At 38.8% G+C, this 13,092-nt stretch overlaps 1 protein-coding gene across 2 annotated transcripts in view; it reads right to left on the bottom strand.

Moving 5' to 3' along the window:
* Window positions 1–13,092, bottom strand: part of MORC3 (MORC family CW-type zinc finger 3) — a 44,699-nt gene that overhangs the window by 22,362 nt on the left and 9,245 nt on the right. Inside the window, exons 2-9 of one of the 2 annotated variants that reach the window (XM_055569916.1) lie at window positions 8,803–8,875; window positions 6,138–6,270; window positions 4,984–5,196; window positions 4,299–4,448; window positions 3,505–3,624; window positions 2,697–2,844; window positions 566–694; window positions 221–343 (exon numbers count right to left, since the gene is read on the bottom strand). In XM_055569916.1, coding sequence (XP_055425891.1) covers window positions 221–343; window positions 566–694; window positions 2,697–2,844; window positions 3,505–3,624; window positions 4,299–4,448; window positions 4,984–5,196; window positions 6,138–6,270; window positions 8,803–8,875 — 1,089 coding nt within the window. The remainder of the gene's footprint in view (window positions 1–220; window positions 344–565; window positions 695–2,696; window positions 2,845–3,504; window positions 3,625–4,298; window positions 4,449–4,983; window positions 5,197–6,137; window positions 6,271–8,802; window positions 8,876–13,092) is intronic. The other variant, XM_055569917.1, reaches the window with a different exon arrangement.

Below are 13,092 nucleotides of genomic sequence, written 5' to 3'. Positions count from 1 at the left end.
CTGTTCAGGGACCTGGATCCCACGTGCTGCAACTAAAGATCCTATATGCCACAACGAAGAAATCCCACATCCCACAACTAAGAAATGGAGCAGCAAAATAAATACATATTTTAAGACAAATAAAAATCATTAGGCAAAAAGCACATTATTTCACGTTTGACCTGAAACATGTTATCCTAACTTTTACAAAAGATTCAGACATTTTCAGATATAAGCTTACCTTTAACTGACATCCAACTTTTTCATAAGCTTTGATGAGTCTATTTCTGTGATACATCATTATTCCGTAATGATCTTTATTTCTGCAATTGAATCCAAAAGTAATTCTCACAGTTTTATTAGTCTTAAATGTTAAGGAAAATTCTGAACACACCATCTCACTTCCTTTAATTCATCCTCTCTATTTCATAGAATTCAACGGTGCATAAAAAAGGGCAAAGTTGGACAGGATTAGAATCTGTTGTCAGGATAAAAAGAGAAATGAGGAAGGGAAATACACTTGCTCTCTCTCTCTCTCTATATATATATATACACACACACAGTATCGTAACAAAGTAAAGGATACTAAAAACTTGGGTCGATAAATATCACGTTCAATGTAGGCAAGACTCTTCGAAACTAGCTGGGTCTTTACTTTCTGTCCACGCAAGATGATCTGCATTCGTGGCTTTAGATATAATATACTGCAGTAAGCCTGCAAAGACACAACAACTGACTGTCGTTTCTGAATAATTACCAATGCATTTGTTCAACATTACTTAATATGTTTTTAAAAAGAAAGCTGCCACAATGCTTTGACAATAAAATACTAACTCTTTAATAAAATACTACAGACTATAAAGGTGCTTTAGTTAGTACTGGATTACTGTATTAAAAACAAGCTCAATATACTGGAGCCAGTAAAAAGGGTTTACAGAAAACAATCAACTGACCCACATAGATGCTGATAAGTTATGTGGAAAAAGGTTTAAAAAGAGCATGTATGGTATAATCTCATTTTACCAGATGACCAGTGCAAGTCCAATGCATGAAGCAGGGCACTCCAAGTCGGTGCTCTGGGACAACCGGGGGGGGATACATGTGCACCCGTGGCTGATTCATGTTGATATATGGCAAAAACCAATTAAAATAAATAAATAAATTTGTAAAAAATGTCTATATATACAAAAAAGGACCTATATTTTCTGACTCTGCTGTCAAAACATATACTGTTATTGTAATTTTAAAGCATCAATAAATTTTACTTGTGCAGAAATAAGCAAAAATCTAATATAAACAAAGGGGACTATTGTAAGTTTGAAAAGAAAAAGAAATGCAGCAGTATTTAACGGGAGTGGACAGACAACACTTTTTCCATATGGAACTGTAACAATCAGCAGTCATCCAAATGTGCTTTCAATTCTTTTATTTTTTAGTACCCTGACCGGGACCGAACCTGAACAATTACAGTTTGAAAGCGCCGAGTCCTAACCACTGCGCTGTGAGGGTACATGTGTTTTTAATTCTTAATGCATCAGAGCTTAGATACTTGAGAATCGTAACCAAACTTAGCATCCTAAAACATGTTAGAATGTGATCTCTTGTGCCTGCCTACAAGCTATCAGAAGTCTCTAAAGGAAATTAAGTGAACAACTCAGTAAGAATATATTAATATGAAAAATTCAATACGAAACTAAAATTTGAACATTTCTCTCACTTTTTTCCTCCTGACTCCTGATTTCAAAAGTAGTGTTTTGTCACTTATAAAATTTATTACCGATATTTTAAGCCATTTTACTTTGTGGTATACTAAAACTATTCCATCTGCTCTGGCTGTTTCTGGATATTCTTGAGCAAGGCTTTCTTAACCATTAAGATACTTCCCTATCACATTGGGGTAAGGCAAGAAATAGGAACATCTGCCATTGTAATTGCTGAAATCTCAGAACAAGTTACATAGTACAGCTGTCAATGCTAAATGTTAGCCTTAGCTTGGGCTGTGAGATAATTATAATGCAAAAAAAGGGAATGGGGCAAGTCTCTGGAGGTCTAGTAGTTAGCACTCTGCACTTCCACTGCAGGGGGCATGGAAGGCCTGTAGTTCCTGGCTGGGGAACTAAGATCTGACATGCCATGATGTGGTTGACCAAAAGGGAAAAAGGAGGGGGGCAGGGAGAGTCAGTATTGCATGTCTCATAGTGACTAAGAAACAGTAGTATTATCATATCAACATTGTTATATTGAGAGATTAATTCTTTCAATCTTAAAAGCATATTTCACTTTAAAGTCAAATCTGAGATATATTTACCACAAAATTATATTAATGCGCATTTTCTGTAGGCTCTTTGTAAAATTGCTTTAGAGTACCAATTAATGCATGTATTCTAGAATATTTTAATTTTTAAAAAGAACAATTTGGTATTTTGATTGAATTAACCAATATGGTCACCAGGGCATCTTGATTCAAGTATTCCCAATTCAAATAATTAATCACACAGTAAAAGAACTTTTACAACCACTGCAGACCTGATGACTTTGCAATTTAAAAACTTTTCTAAGAAAATAAAACAGCCAATGAGCATGACAAATTTAATACACTGTTTCATGTCTGAGACACTTTCATTTAGAGATTTCTGGCGGCATTTATAACACAAGTGGAAAATGTAATTTCCATCATTTGATGGTTTCCTCACTCCCACAGAGAGCAGAATACGCACCCTCAGGGAATAGTCACTCTCAGGGGCAATTTGGTCCATCCTTTCTTGCTTCTTGTACCCTTTCTTCCCTGCTGTCTCATCTAAATCTTCTGGGATTCTGATGTCATATTTATCCTTATCAAAATCAAACTCTGTTGCACTTTTGTAGCTGTAAAAAAACATTTTTAAAGAGCTAAATATTAACTTCACCATAAGAGAAGCAAGCAAGTAACCTTTGGTTAACAAAACAAAGCACAAACAAATACATGGTAAGAGTCAAGACCTGAGGAGTTGGAGGGAGGAAGGAAGACAAGGAGTCCAGGACGGTGCAGAAACTGTATTTACTCACATGTTACCAGTGGGAATGTCAAATGAGAGAGCCACATTCTGATAGCATCTTAAAAAACTAAACAAGCAACTGTCATATCATCCAGCAATTACACTCCTGGGCATTTATCCAATAAAATGACGACCATATTCCCACAAAAACCTCTCTGCACTTATTTCACAGTTTTGTTTGTAGTAACTGAAAATCGTAAACAACTAGACTGGTAAACACACCTTGGACATGCATACAATGCAATACTACTACTCAGCTAGAAAAAGGAAGCAAGCAGACACACATAAGAACCTGAATCTTCAGAAAATTAAGCTGAATGAAAAAAGCCAATCCCAAAAGGTTTCACACTATATGATTCCAGTTATATAGTAATATTCTTTAAAATGACAAAGACATAGAAATGGAAAAACATGTTAGCAGTTGCCAGGGATTAAGGAAGGAGTGGGTGTGGATATAAAAGGGATCTTGAGTTGATGAAAATGTCCTTACTGTATCAATGTCAGTATCAACAGTACTATCTTAGTACAGTGTTCCAAGATGTTACCACTGGGGGGATCCTGGGGAAGGAGTACCTGAGATTTCTTACAACTACACAGGAGTCTGCAAGTACTTCAAAATTAAGTTTAAAAAAAAAAAAAAATGGGGGTGAAGATGGGAGGGGCAGGGAAGAAAGGAAGAAAAAAGAAAAAGGGAATGCAAGAGGTCAGAAAAGCATAAGAATTAAAGGATTTTAAGATTATCACTCTTTCGGCTTAACTCCTATTGTTCAACAGATCAATTAGATCTCTCAATATTATACATTCACCCTAAAGTTCATAGCTTCATTTGGAAAGGATTTTATCCTCAGAAAGATATAGCAACACAGAAGTCTCATCTATATTACTTTTCTCAACAGATGCTGAATCATGCTTAGCTTTATGTAATGAACCAAAAGGATTTTTCTAACTTTACCAAGTTGGGACCTGTTGGCTGGGCTTTATCTTGTCATGTCTTTTTTTTTTGAGGAGAGGGATGGTATAACCAAAAGCAAAAAAAACAGTGCTATGTAGATAGAGTGGCAGGGCCAGGAAATTTATTTATAATAATATAAAATTATCTCAAATTGAAGCCAAAGAAGCCTCAATGAAACACTCCTGGGAAAAGGTAAATCATTAAATATGCCATAAAATGAGGACCTTTCAATACATTTCTACTCTGTGTAACAATGGATGAACATAATGAAATTACTCCATGCACTTTACTTTCCAAATGGTTAACCAGCTGAGGGTTACCGTTTCATTTACCTTCTGAGATTCCAAATGATGATCCTGGTTCCCTTCTTGCCTATGATAGCATCAAGTTCTGCCAGTAACTGCTGTTCCTTAGAAAATAGAGAATGTTCCAGAATTGCAGCAAGGCTTGCTTTTGATTCTGTTGAATTTAATACCTGTCGTATATCGTAAGTTAAAGACTTAGACCAATAACATTTTTCAATTACAATATGGAAATCAACTCAAACTGAAAAACTACTAAATTATCCTCTAAATTTTAAAATCACAGTGTGATTTCAAATGAACAACAAGCAGTATGAACAAGTATATTATGACTCCTAATGAATTTAATGATTTCAAATATTTGAATGTTTATACAGAAGACATTTTCCTAAAGATATCTTGTTTTCCATGGTTGTTGGTGAAAATTTCAAGCCAGACTGTAAGTCTTACTGACCACAGAAAGACTGAAATAAAAAGGTGAGCTCTGGGAAGCTTAATAAAAATGCAATCACCTTATGTTGAGTACTTCCATGGCACAATTCCAACCGAGACCAGAGAGGGACAAATATTTAGCCCAGATGCAGAGTAGAAGCAGTGGATAGGAACAAGAGCTAGAATGGAAGGTATGATTTAAAAACAAGAACCAGGGAGGCCAAAAGGATGGGATGGTCCAGACCACTTCCTCAGTTTCCATTTCAAAATCAAAAGGATATGTTGTTTGTTGAATGCCACGATTGGGACAACAACATGTTCTGCTTTTATGACTTCCAAGTACGTCTGAGACAAGAAACCCACGCTCATGCTTTCTCCATTTTTGGTAAAAACCATTGCATCTTTACCCAAACGCATAGATCCTGACTTGAAGCCATTTCCATACAATCCAACTGGGACATGATCATTCATGGTGACTTTCTCACTGAAGCCAAAGCTAAAAAGAAAAAAGTATAAATTTCATTTATTTTAACTCAAACATTGTTAATATCAAGTAAAATGCCTAAGTTTGAATGTTGGCCCTGTCCTTGCTTGCTGGAAGATCTGTACTGATGTGTTTCCCCATCTCTTAAGTGAAGGAAGCCAAATCCACACTATAGGGATGTAAGGATTGTTGCTGTTTTTAGTTGCTCAGTCGTGTCCCACTCTTTGTTACCCCATCAACTAGCCCACCAGGCTCCTCTGTCCATGGGATTTCCCAGGCAAGGATACTAGAGTGGTTGCCACACATACACTAAAACAGGAGCTCATTGCCTGGCACATCCTAGCTAAATGGATGAACTAATTTAGGCTTCTTGGACCTTGAGATTTCACCTCTTCCTCCTGATGCGGAGAACCTGCCTTTTCTGGTGGCATAAGGAGTGCTGGAGGACAGGAGAAGGGCCTCTGCTCCAAACCCTCCCTCTATCTCAATCCTGTACTACGTATTTTAGCTTCCATGTCAAGTACATCTGGCTTCATCCTGACATCCTATTCTTTGATCCTAGAGCCCAAGGCCTTACGGCTATGCTACTTCCTCATCTTTGAATCACTTTAAATTTACCAGTTCTCATTCCCCAAAGTGTTAAGTTTTATTGGATATGGTAGCTAAAACTATCTTTCTACGAAAGCACAAACAACAGAGGACACTGTGCCACAACTCTAAAGGGACGGTAGAATTTTAGGTAAGTTAAGGCATGGGAGGGATGATGAGAATGGCCGGGATTGCCTAATAACGTGACAGCAGTAAAAGATGATGGAAGACCTAGAGAACAGAGCACGCTATGGGTACAACATTTCATGTTTAAAAAGCAGGAACTACAGGCAGTAAGTATGGCACAGGAAACACTTCAACTAGTCAACAACAATGATTTTAAGGAGTGTGACGCTTTTACATACCTTAGCATTTTATGTAATTTGTCTGAAGTCATACCGTTCCCATTATCAGTGAATGTCAGGCATATACAGTCATTTATTACTGTTTTGTCAATCCATATCTGTTTAGCATTCACATCAGGATCATAAGCATTATCTGGGAAACAAAAGTTTGAAAAATTTTTATTTTGGATTTTAAAGAAGAGCAATCCATTTTGAACAAACCTTTATAACCAGCAACAGAATAATATATTTTAAGGAAAATTTAAAAGCTGAAATGTTTCCAAACTCCTAAGATTTGATGACATGAAACTAACCTGTACCATGCTGTATGCTGCTCACTGACTCTTAAAGAATTAACTCTATCTAAAGCCCTCCATTCGTTACATGAAGAATGGAGACGGGAACCCACTACACTAAAGAAGTGTAAAGCCAAAAGAATCACTGCAATGAAGAGATGATCAAGACAGGAAAGTCTCTGCCCAAAGAACTAGCCTAGCTATCATAAAGGAAACCGAGAGCTGAGTGTCAACAGCACTTCAAGTTGACATGGAAGGTCCACACAGGATTACTGAATGAATGAGAAAGCGGTATGCTAACGTACACACAGATGAAAGTTTACCTGCAACACATTTATTCAAATTTTAGCCCTTTTTAATCTAACATAAGCTTCTGACAACAGGTACATTTTTATCATCTTCGTGAAAGTGACAGTCGCCTAGTGGTATCTACTCTGCAACACCATGAACTGTAGCCCACCAGGCTCCTTTGTACATGGAGTTCTCCAGGCAAGAATACTGGAGTGGGTAGCCATTCCTTTCTCCAGGGAATTTTCCCAACCCAGAACTCAAAGCTGGGTCTCCAGAATTCCAGGCGGGTTCTTTACCATCTGAGCCACCAGGGAAGCCATTTCTGTACACCTCATCATTTAACACCCTTGTCTAGCATACTTGTTTCTATCAGAACACTTATTAAGTATTAAGGAATACAGCAAAGAAAAAGGAAAAAAATTTCAACAGTAGCAGTAATAAAATCAACTTATAAACTATCTAAAATCTATCTGAATATTTCTAACTGACTAAAAATACTTTTGAGGTATATTTTGAAGACTTTATTATAATATAAAAAGTGGCTCTCAAATTCCTGTAAGCCTTCAATTAAAACAAAATAATCTTTTTCATCAACCACTTCAGCATCATTAAAAAAAAACACACACACTTAAAATGTGACACACCACAAAGAGCATAATGGCTTTCAGTTGTCCTATCCCAAAACTAGATAAGTACTATGTACGAATGAACAATCCCAGCTGAGTAGTTCCTCTGGGTTGCCATAAAAAGGAAAAAGAGTGACCGTGAATAGCTGCAATGTTATCTCATTTACACTTCAGAGTTTACATCTCAACAGAATATGTTAGGGACTTTGGAAAATCTAACTACACCAAAGAAAAGAAGGAAGCGAAAGCCACTCAGTCATGTCTGACTCTTTGTGACCCCAGGGCCTATTATAGTCCATGGAATTCTCCAGGCCAGAATACTGGAGTGGGTAGCCTTTCCCTTCTTCAGGGGATTTTCCCAACCCAGGGATCAAACCCAGGTCTCCCACATTGCGGGCAGATTGTTTACCAGCTGAGCCACAGGGAAGCCCAAGAATACTGGAGTGGGTAGCCTATCCCTTCTCCAGAGGACCTTCCCAACCTAGGAATCAAACCTGGGTCTCCTGCATTGCAGACGGATTCTTTACCAACTGAACTATCAGGAATAAAGAAAAGAAGGGTCCTCAAATTTTCTTTCTTTCCTTATTCTTGGTGCATCCACTTTAGAACCTTTCCTTGACAAATAATCTAAAGTGTATCTAAGAATTCCCAAAAATATAGTTTTCCTTTATCTGTTTCTCAAACACGTTTAAATCAAACAATTCATGTGTATGAATTTTACCAAAGAAAAACCATAATGTAAATCCGATCAGGACCTTGCCTCTTTTCTCATGTTCACTAGAACACTTTTAGGACTTCCCTGGAGGTCCAGTGGTTAAGAATCCGCCTTGCAACGCAAGGCACACTGGTTCGATCCCTGGTCAAGGAAGACCCCACATGCCTCAGAGCAGCTAAGCCAGTAGACCACAACTACCGAGCGGATGGAACCTGAGAGCTGCAACTGCTGAGGCCCGTGCACCGAGATCCTGTGCTCTGCAACGAGAGAAGCCCACACACCACAAGGAAGAGTAGCCCCTGCTCGCCGCCTCTAGAGAAAGCCCACGTGCAGCAACAAAGACCCACCACAGCCAAATACATATATATATATAAAACCTAACTACTAATAGCAGAAAAGTACTATAAATAATTTCCAACTTTAAACATAATTCTCGTTTTTTGGCAACAGACCTATTTCTTTATGATGAGACAAAAAATATTTACAACATAAATGCTTCAGGAACTCTGCAAATTAAAATACTTTGCTCTGACAGTAGTATAGGGAAATACTTAAAACAATGGTACACAGGGAAAGCTGGGCAACAACCGATCGGAGACTAGTCTGAATGGTTGTGATGCTAGGTAACCTTTACTAATGTTATCACCGACACACTTGGTTTTTTAACAAAGCACATCTTCATGTTACTCTTCAATGAAAATCCTTCTAGAACTTCAATTGCCAACAACAGATTATATATGAAACATCAATTTACTTACCTATTAATTCAGCGACTGCACTAAATGGCCAAGTGTGACTTGTAGAATTTGTATGTAAAAACTTCGGGCAAAGCTGAAACAAATCAATGATTCATGTAAATTAATTAAGGTCTCACTTTTGCAAATAGAAGCCAAAATAATCTTCCACCACAATATTAACACCAAGATCAAGCAAAAATGACTTAACTGCTTGTGCCAGGAGATACCTGGAAGATAAAACCCAGATTAGATTCCTGGAAATGAGGCTGCAAATCAGCCAGTTTCTCATTAAGATGGGCGACAAACTCCTTGCCTCCTTGCGCCCACCAATCCAGAGTCGTATCAGCAAGGGCCAATTCCAAAGTGCTCCACCCTGCTGGACCTGCCTCAAAATTGAGAGCATTAGTTGCTCAGGTGTGTCCCACTCCCTGAGACCCCATGGGCCCTCCAGGCTCGTCTGTCTATGGGATTCTCAGGCAAGAATACTGGAGTAGATGGCCATGTCCTCCTCCAGGGGATCTTCTGGATCCAGGGATCGAACCTGCATCTCTAATGTCTCCTGCATTGACAGGTGGGTTCTTTACCACTAGAGCCACCTCAAATTTACCATGAGATAAAACTAAGACTTTGTCAAAGGGATATTTTCGCCTTTTGTGCATTAAGCTTAATAAACATATCTATAAAGTCCTCAAACAATGTCAAGTAACAGCTCAAATGCAACAAACATCCTTGACTTCCAGAGATTTTGTCTGATTCATCGTAATAAAGTATGGAAGAGTATGTTAATCATACAGGGCACTCTCTTAATCCTGACTAATGCAGATATCAAATGTGTAAAAATGTACAAATGGTTTAATAAGGCTGAGGCTTGGATATTTCAATATGCAGAGAATTTTCATGAAATGAGGACTTTTCTGTGTTCATTTTGAACAGATTATTTCATATTTAAGGAAGAAAAAAGAGGCAATTTAAGTGTTTCATGTGAAGAGCCTAGAGATATGACTATAACCAAACATTTGTAGTGTTCAGCTGCTGCCACAAGGTGTCAGGAAAAGCTCTGCTTTTCCTCTGTCCACCCTCGATTTTAGACAATCCTCAAGCATGTTTACCATCAGGTTGAAGTATACATGTGAGAAAAGGTATTCTGTACAAGAGTGGTTTGCAAACTGGAGTATATGGAATTCCGACTTTCTACAGCATTTATCTATGTAATAACGGAGTATAAGAATTCCAGAACTTTCTAAAACAAAGAGTATAAAGAAAATCAATTTCCAGACCTTCGTCTTCTACAAGAAACCTCCTGTCAATTAGTCCACCCGAGTCCTATCCCAGGCCTTCCTGTTGTGCAATCATCACTTCTCCATTTATAAAAGAACACTCCTCAGCCATTCTAGATCCTACTATGGGGTATGGTCTTGGGGTGTCGGCTACCAAAGGAGAGAATGACTAATCGACACCAGAACCCTTAGAAGAGTTTGTCTTTGTTCTCTATTTTATGAATTTGTTAGGTGTGAAGTCTGGAGTTAGAAATTGGGTATTCTGCAGCAGATGCAGGTTTGATCCCTAGGTTGGGAGGATCCCTTGGAGTAGGAAATGGCAAAAATTCCAGTACTATTGCCTAGAAAATTCCATGGACAGAGAAGCCCAGCAGGCTACAGTCCACAGGGTTCAGAGAGCCGGACACAACTGGGCACAAATGACACAGGGGTGAAGTCTGGAGTTAGAAACTGGGTATTTAGGTCCCTGTTACTTTGATTTTAGATATCTGGCAGACTGTGTGCAGATTGTCAACTTTCATTTAATGACTTCATTCTATACACCACCTCCAAATGACATGGTACACATTGTTTCCTGGGTAAGAGTCCCAGCGGAACAAAGCAAAGAAGGCATCAGTGAAAAAGGATGAACGCTCAACAGTGGCTTTTGGTGTATTTAAACACAAGCATTATGTATAGCTATTATTAATTCTCATCTCTAAAACAATTAGCTGGAAAGAAAAACTCCCTAGAACAGCCAACACACACACACACACACACAAACTCCCTAGAACAGCCAACACACACACACACACACAGCATTATGTATAGCTATTATTAATTCTCATCTCTAAAACAATTAGCTGGAAAGAAAAACTCCCTAGAACAGCCAACATACACACACACAAACTCCCTAGAACACACACACACACACACACACACAGCATTATGTATAGCTATTATTAATTCTCATCTCTAAAACAATTAGCTGTAAAGAAGAACTCCCTAGAACAGCCAACACACACACACACACACACACACAAGGCATTATGTAGAGCTATTATTAATTCTCATCTCTAAAACAATTAGCTGGAAAGAAAAACTCCCTAGAACAGCCAACACACACACACACACACACACACCAGACAGACTATGGAGTATCTGATCACACACACACACAGATCATACACACTGATCACACACACACAGAGCCCTATGGAGTATCTTTAACTAGACGCGTGATCCTGATCTCACACACACTGATCACACACACAGCCTCTGGAGTATCTTTTAACTAGATGTGTGATCCTGATCCCAGGTAAGCAACTGAACCTTCTGTGCCTCAGGTTTTATCGTCTGTGAAAACGAGGATGATAGTTAACAGCAGCTTACCAAGATGTTAGGAGAATTAAATAACTTAATATTTGTAAATACTCAGAAGAACACCTGGGACATAATAAGCATTTTAAGTGTGTGTTTTTTTTTTTGTTGTTTTTAAGGTAAGCATACCTTTAAAGTCTCAGGTGGCACAGTGGTAAAGAATCCCAATGCCAATGCAGGAGATGCAAGAGACATGGGTTCAATCCCTGGGTCAGGAAGATTCTCCTGGAGAAGGAAATGGCAACCCATTCCAGTACTCTTGCCTGGAAAATTCTATGGACTGAGGAGCCTGGTGGGCTACAGTCCATGGGGTCGCAAAGAGTCGGACATGACTGAGCGACTATGAATGAACTATGAACATACCTTTAAAGCCACAACTGAGCTCACATATAAATAAAGAAAATACTCAAGGGCCTCAAATCAAGAAGAAATTAAAAACAAAAATAAGATTTGAAAATAGGGATACCCTAGGGACTAGAGTGGGGTGCTTAACTGGAATATGAAGGTTTCCATTTTAATGGTGACTGTGGATTGGAAACATGGCAGAGAAGCATGTACTTGAAGGTAGCTGCCCCCTCCTACCTCAATACAAAGGGGGACAGGGGAAATATGCTCAATGAGAAGCTTGTCTGTTTCAGTCTGCAGTCAAGGTTAAAAAAAAAAGTGTACCATGAAGTTCTGTAAAGAGGCACGTCTTCACTCGGGTTAAGTGTTTCAATTTAACCTGCAGAACCACTGTGGAGATAGCCTCAACCAGACTGCACACGATCCTCTGGGGTCATTACTTGGGGAATATTTGAGTACACAATCTAAAATAACGTTTAAGGGAACAATCCACCAGGAGAAAATATTTGCAGACAAGACACAGTAGTCTTAGTGCACCCCCAACTTCAACATTGGGTAAAAGAAATATCAGCCTATAAAACTGCTGCTGCTGCTTGCTTCAGTTGTGTCCGACTCTGTGAGACCCCATGGACTGTAGCCTGCCAGGCTCCTCCGTCCATGGGATTTTCTAGACAGGAGTACTGGAGTGGGTTGCCATGCCCTCCTCCAGGGGATCTTCCCAACCCACGGATCAAACCTGGGTCTCCTGCATTGCAGGCAGATTCTTTACCACTGAGCCACCAGGGAAGCCGTATAAAATAAGAATCCCTTGAAATAGCTAGACCTTTAAAAAGTAAGACTCCCCTCCAAAAAACACACAAAAAGGAGATGCAATGAAGACCATATATTTTAAAGAATGAACAGAATTTTTAGAATCAACAAATGGTCCCAAATTTTAAAAATCCTTTAAATATAAGACTTTAAATGTGGACGCCTGAACACACAGACAGTGTTTACCTCGGCTCCTCTTGGAGCTGCTACCTAACGAAGGAAAAGGGGTGGGGGGCATAAACCCAGGAGAACAAAAAGAACCAAAGCAGTGATTGACAACAGTAGACAAAATGGCAGCTTGGAAACTGGAGAGTACAGAGCAGTGACAACTGCTTCAATATCCTGGAAAGAGCTAAACCCAAAGCCTGCAGGAGACAGGAAAACCAACAAGAAGTAGGTCAGAAGCCTTGGCAATCCCAGGAAGACTTAGGAAATAAGACTTTTGCTCCTTTGAAGTCAAAGATACTAGATGTCATATGAAAAATGGGAAAGGCTGAAAGTATTTAAAGAAGAAAGATTC

Source organism: Bubalus kerabau, chromosome 2, assembly GCF_029407905.1.
Source record: "Bubalus kerabau isolate K-KA32 ecotype Philippines breed swamp buffalo chromosome 2, PCC_UOA_SB_1v2, whole genome shotgun sequence".
Taxonomy (NCBI): Eukaryota; Metazoa; Chordata; class Mammalia; order Artiodactyla; family Bovidae; genus Bubalus; species Bubalus kerabau.
Note: the sequence above shows the minus strand (reverse complement) of the source record. Positions and strands in the feature narration are given on the sequence as shown.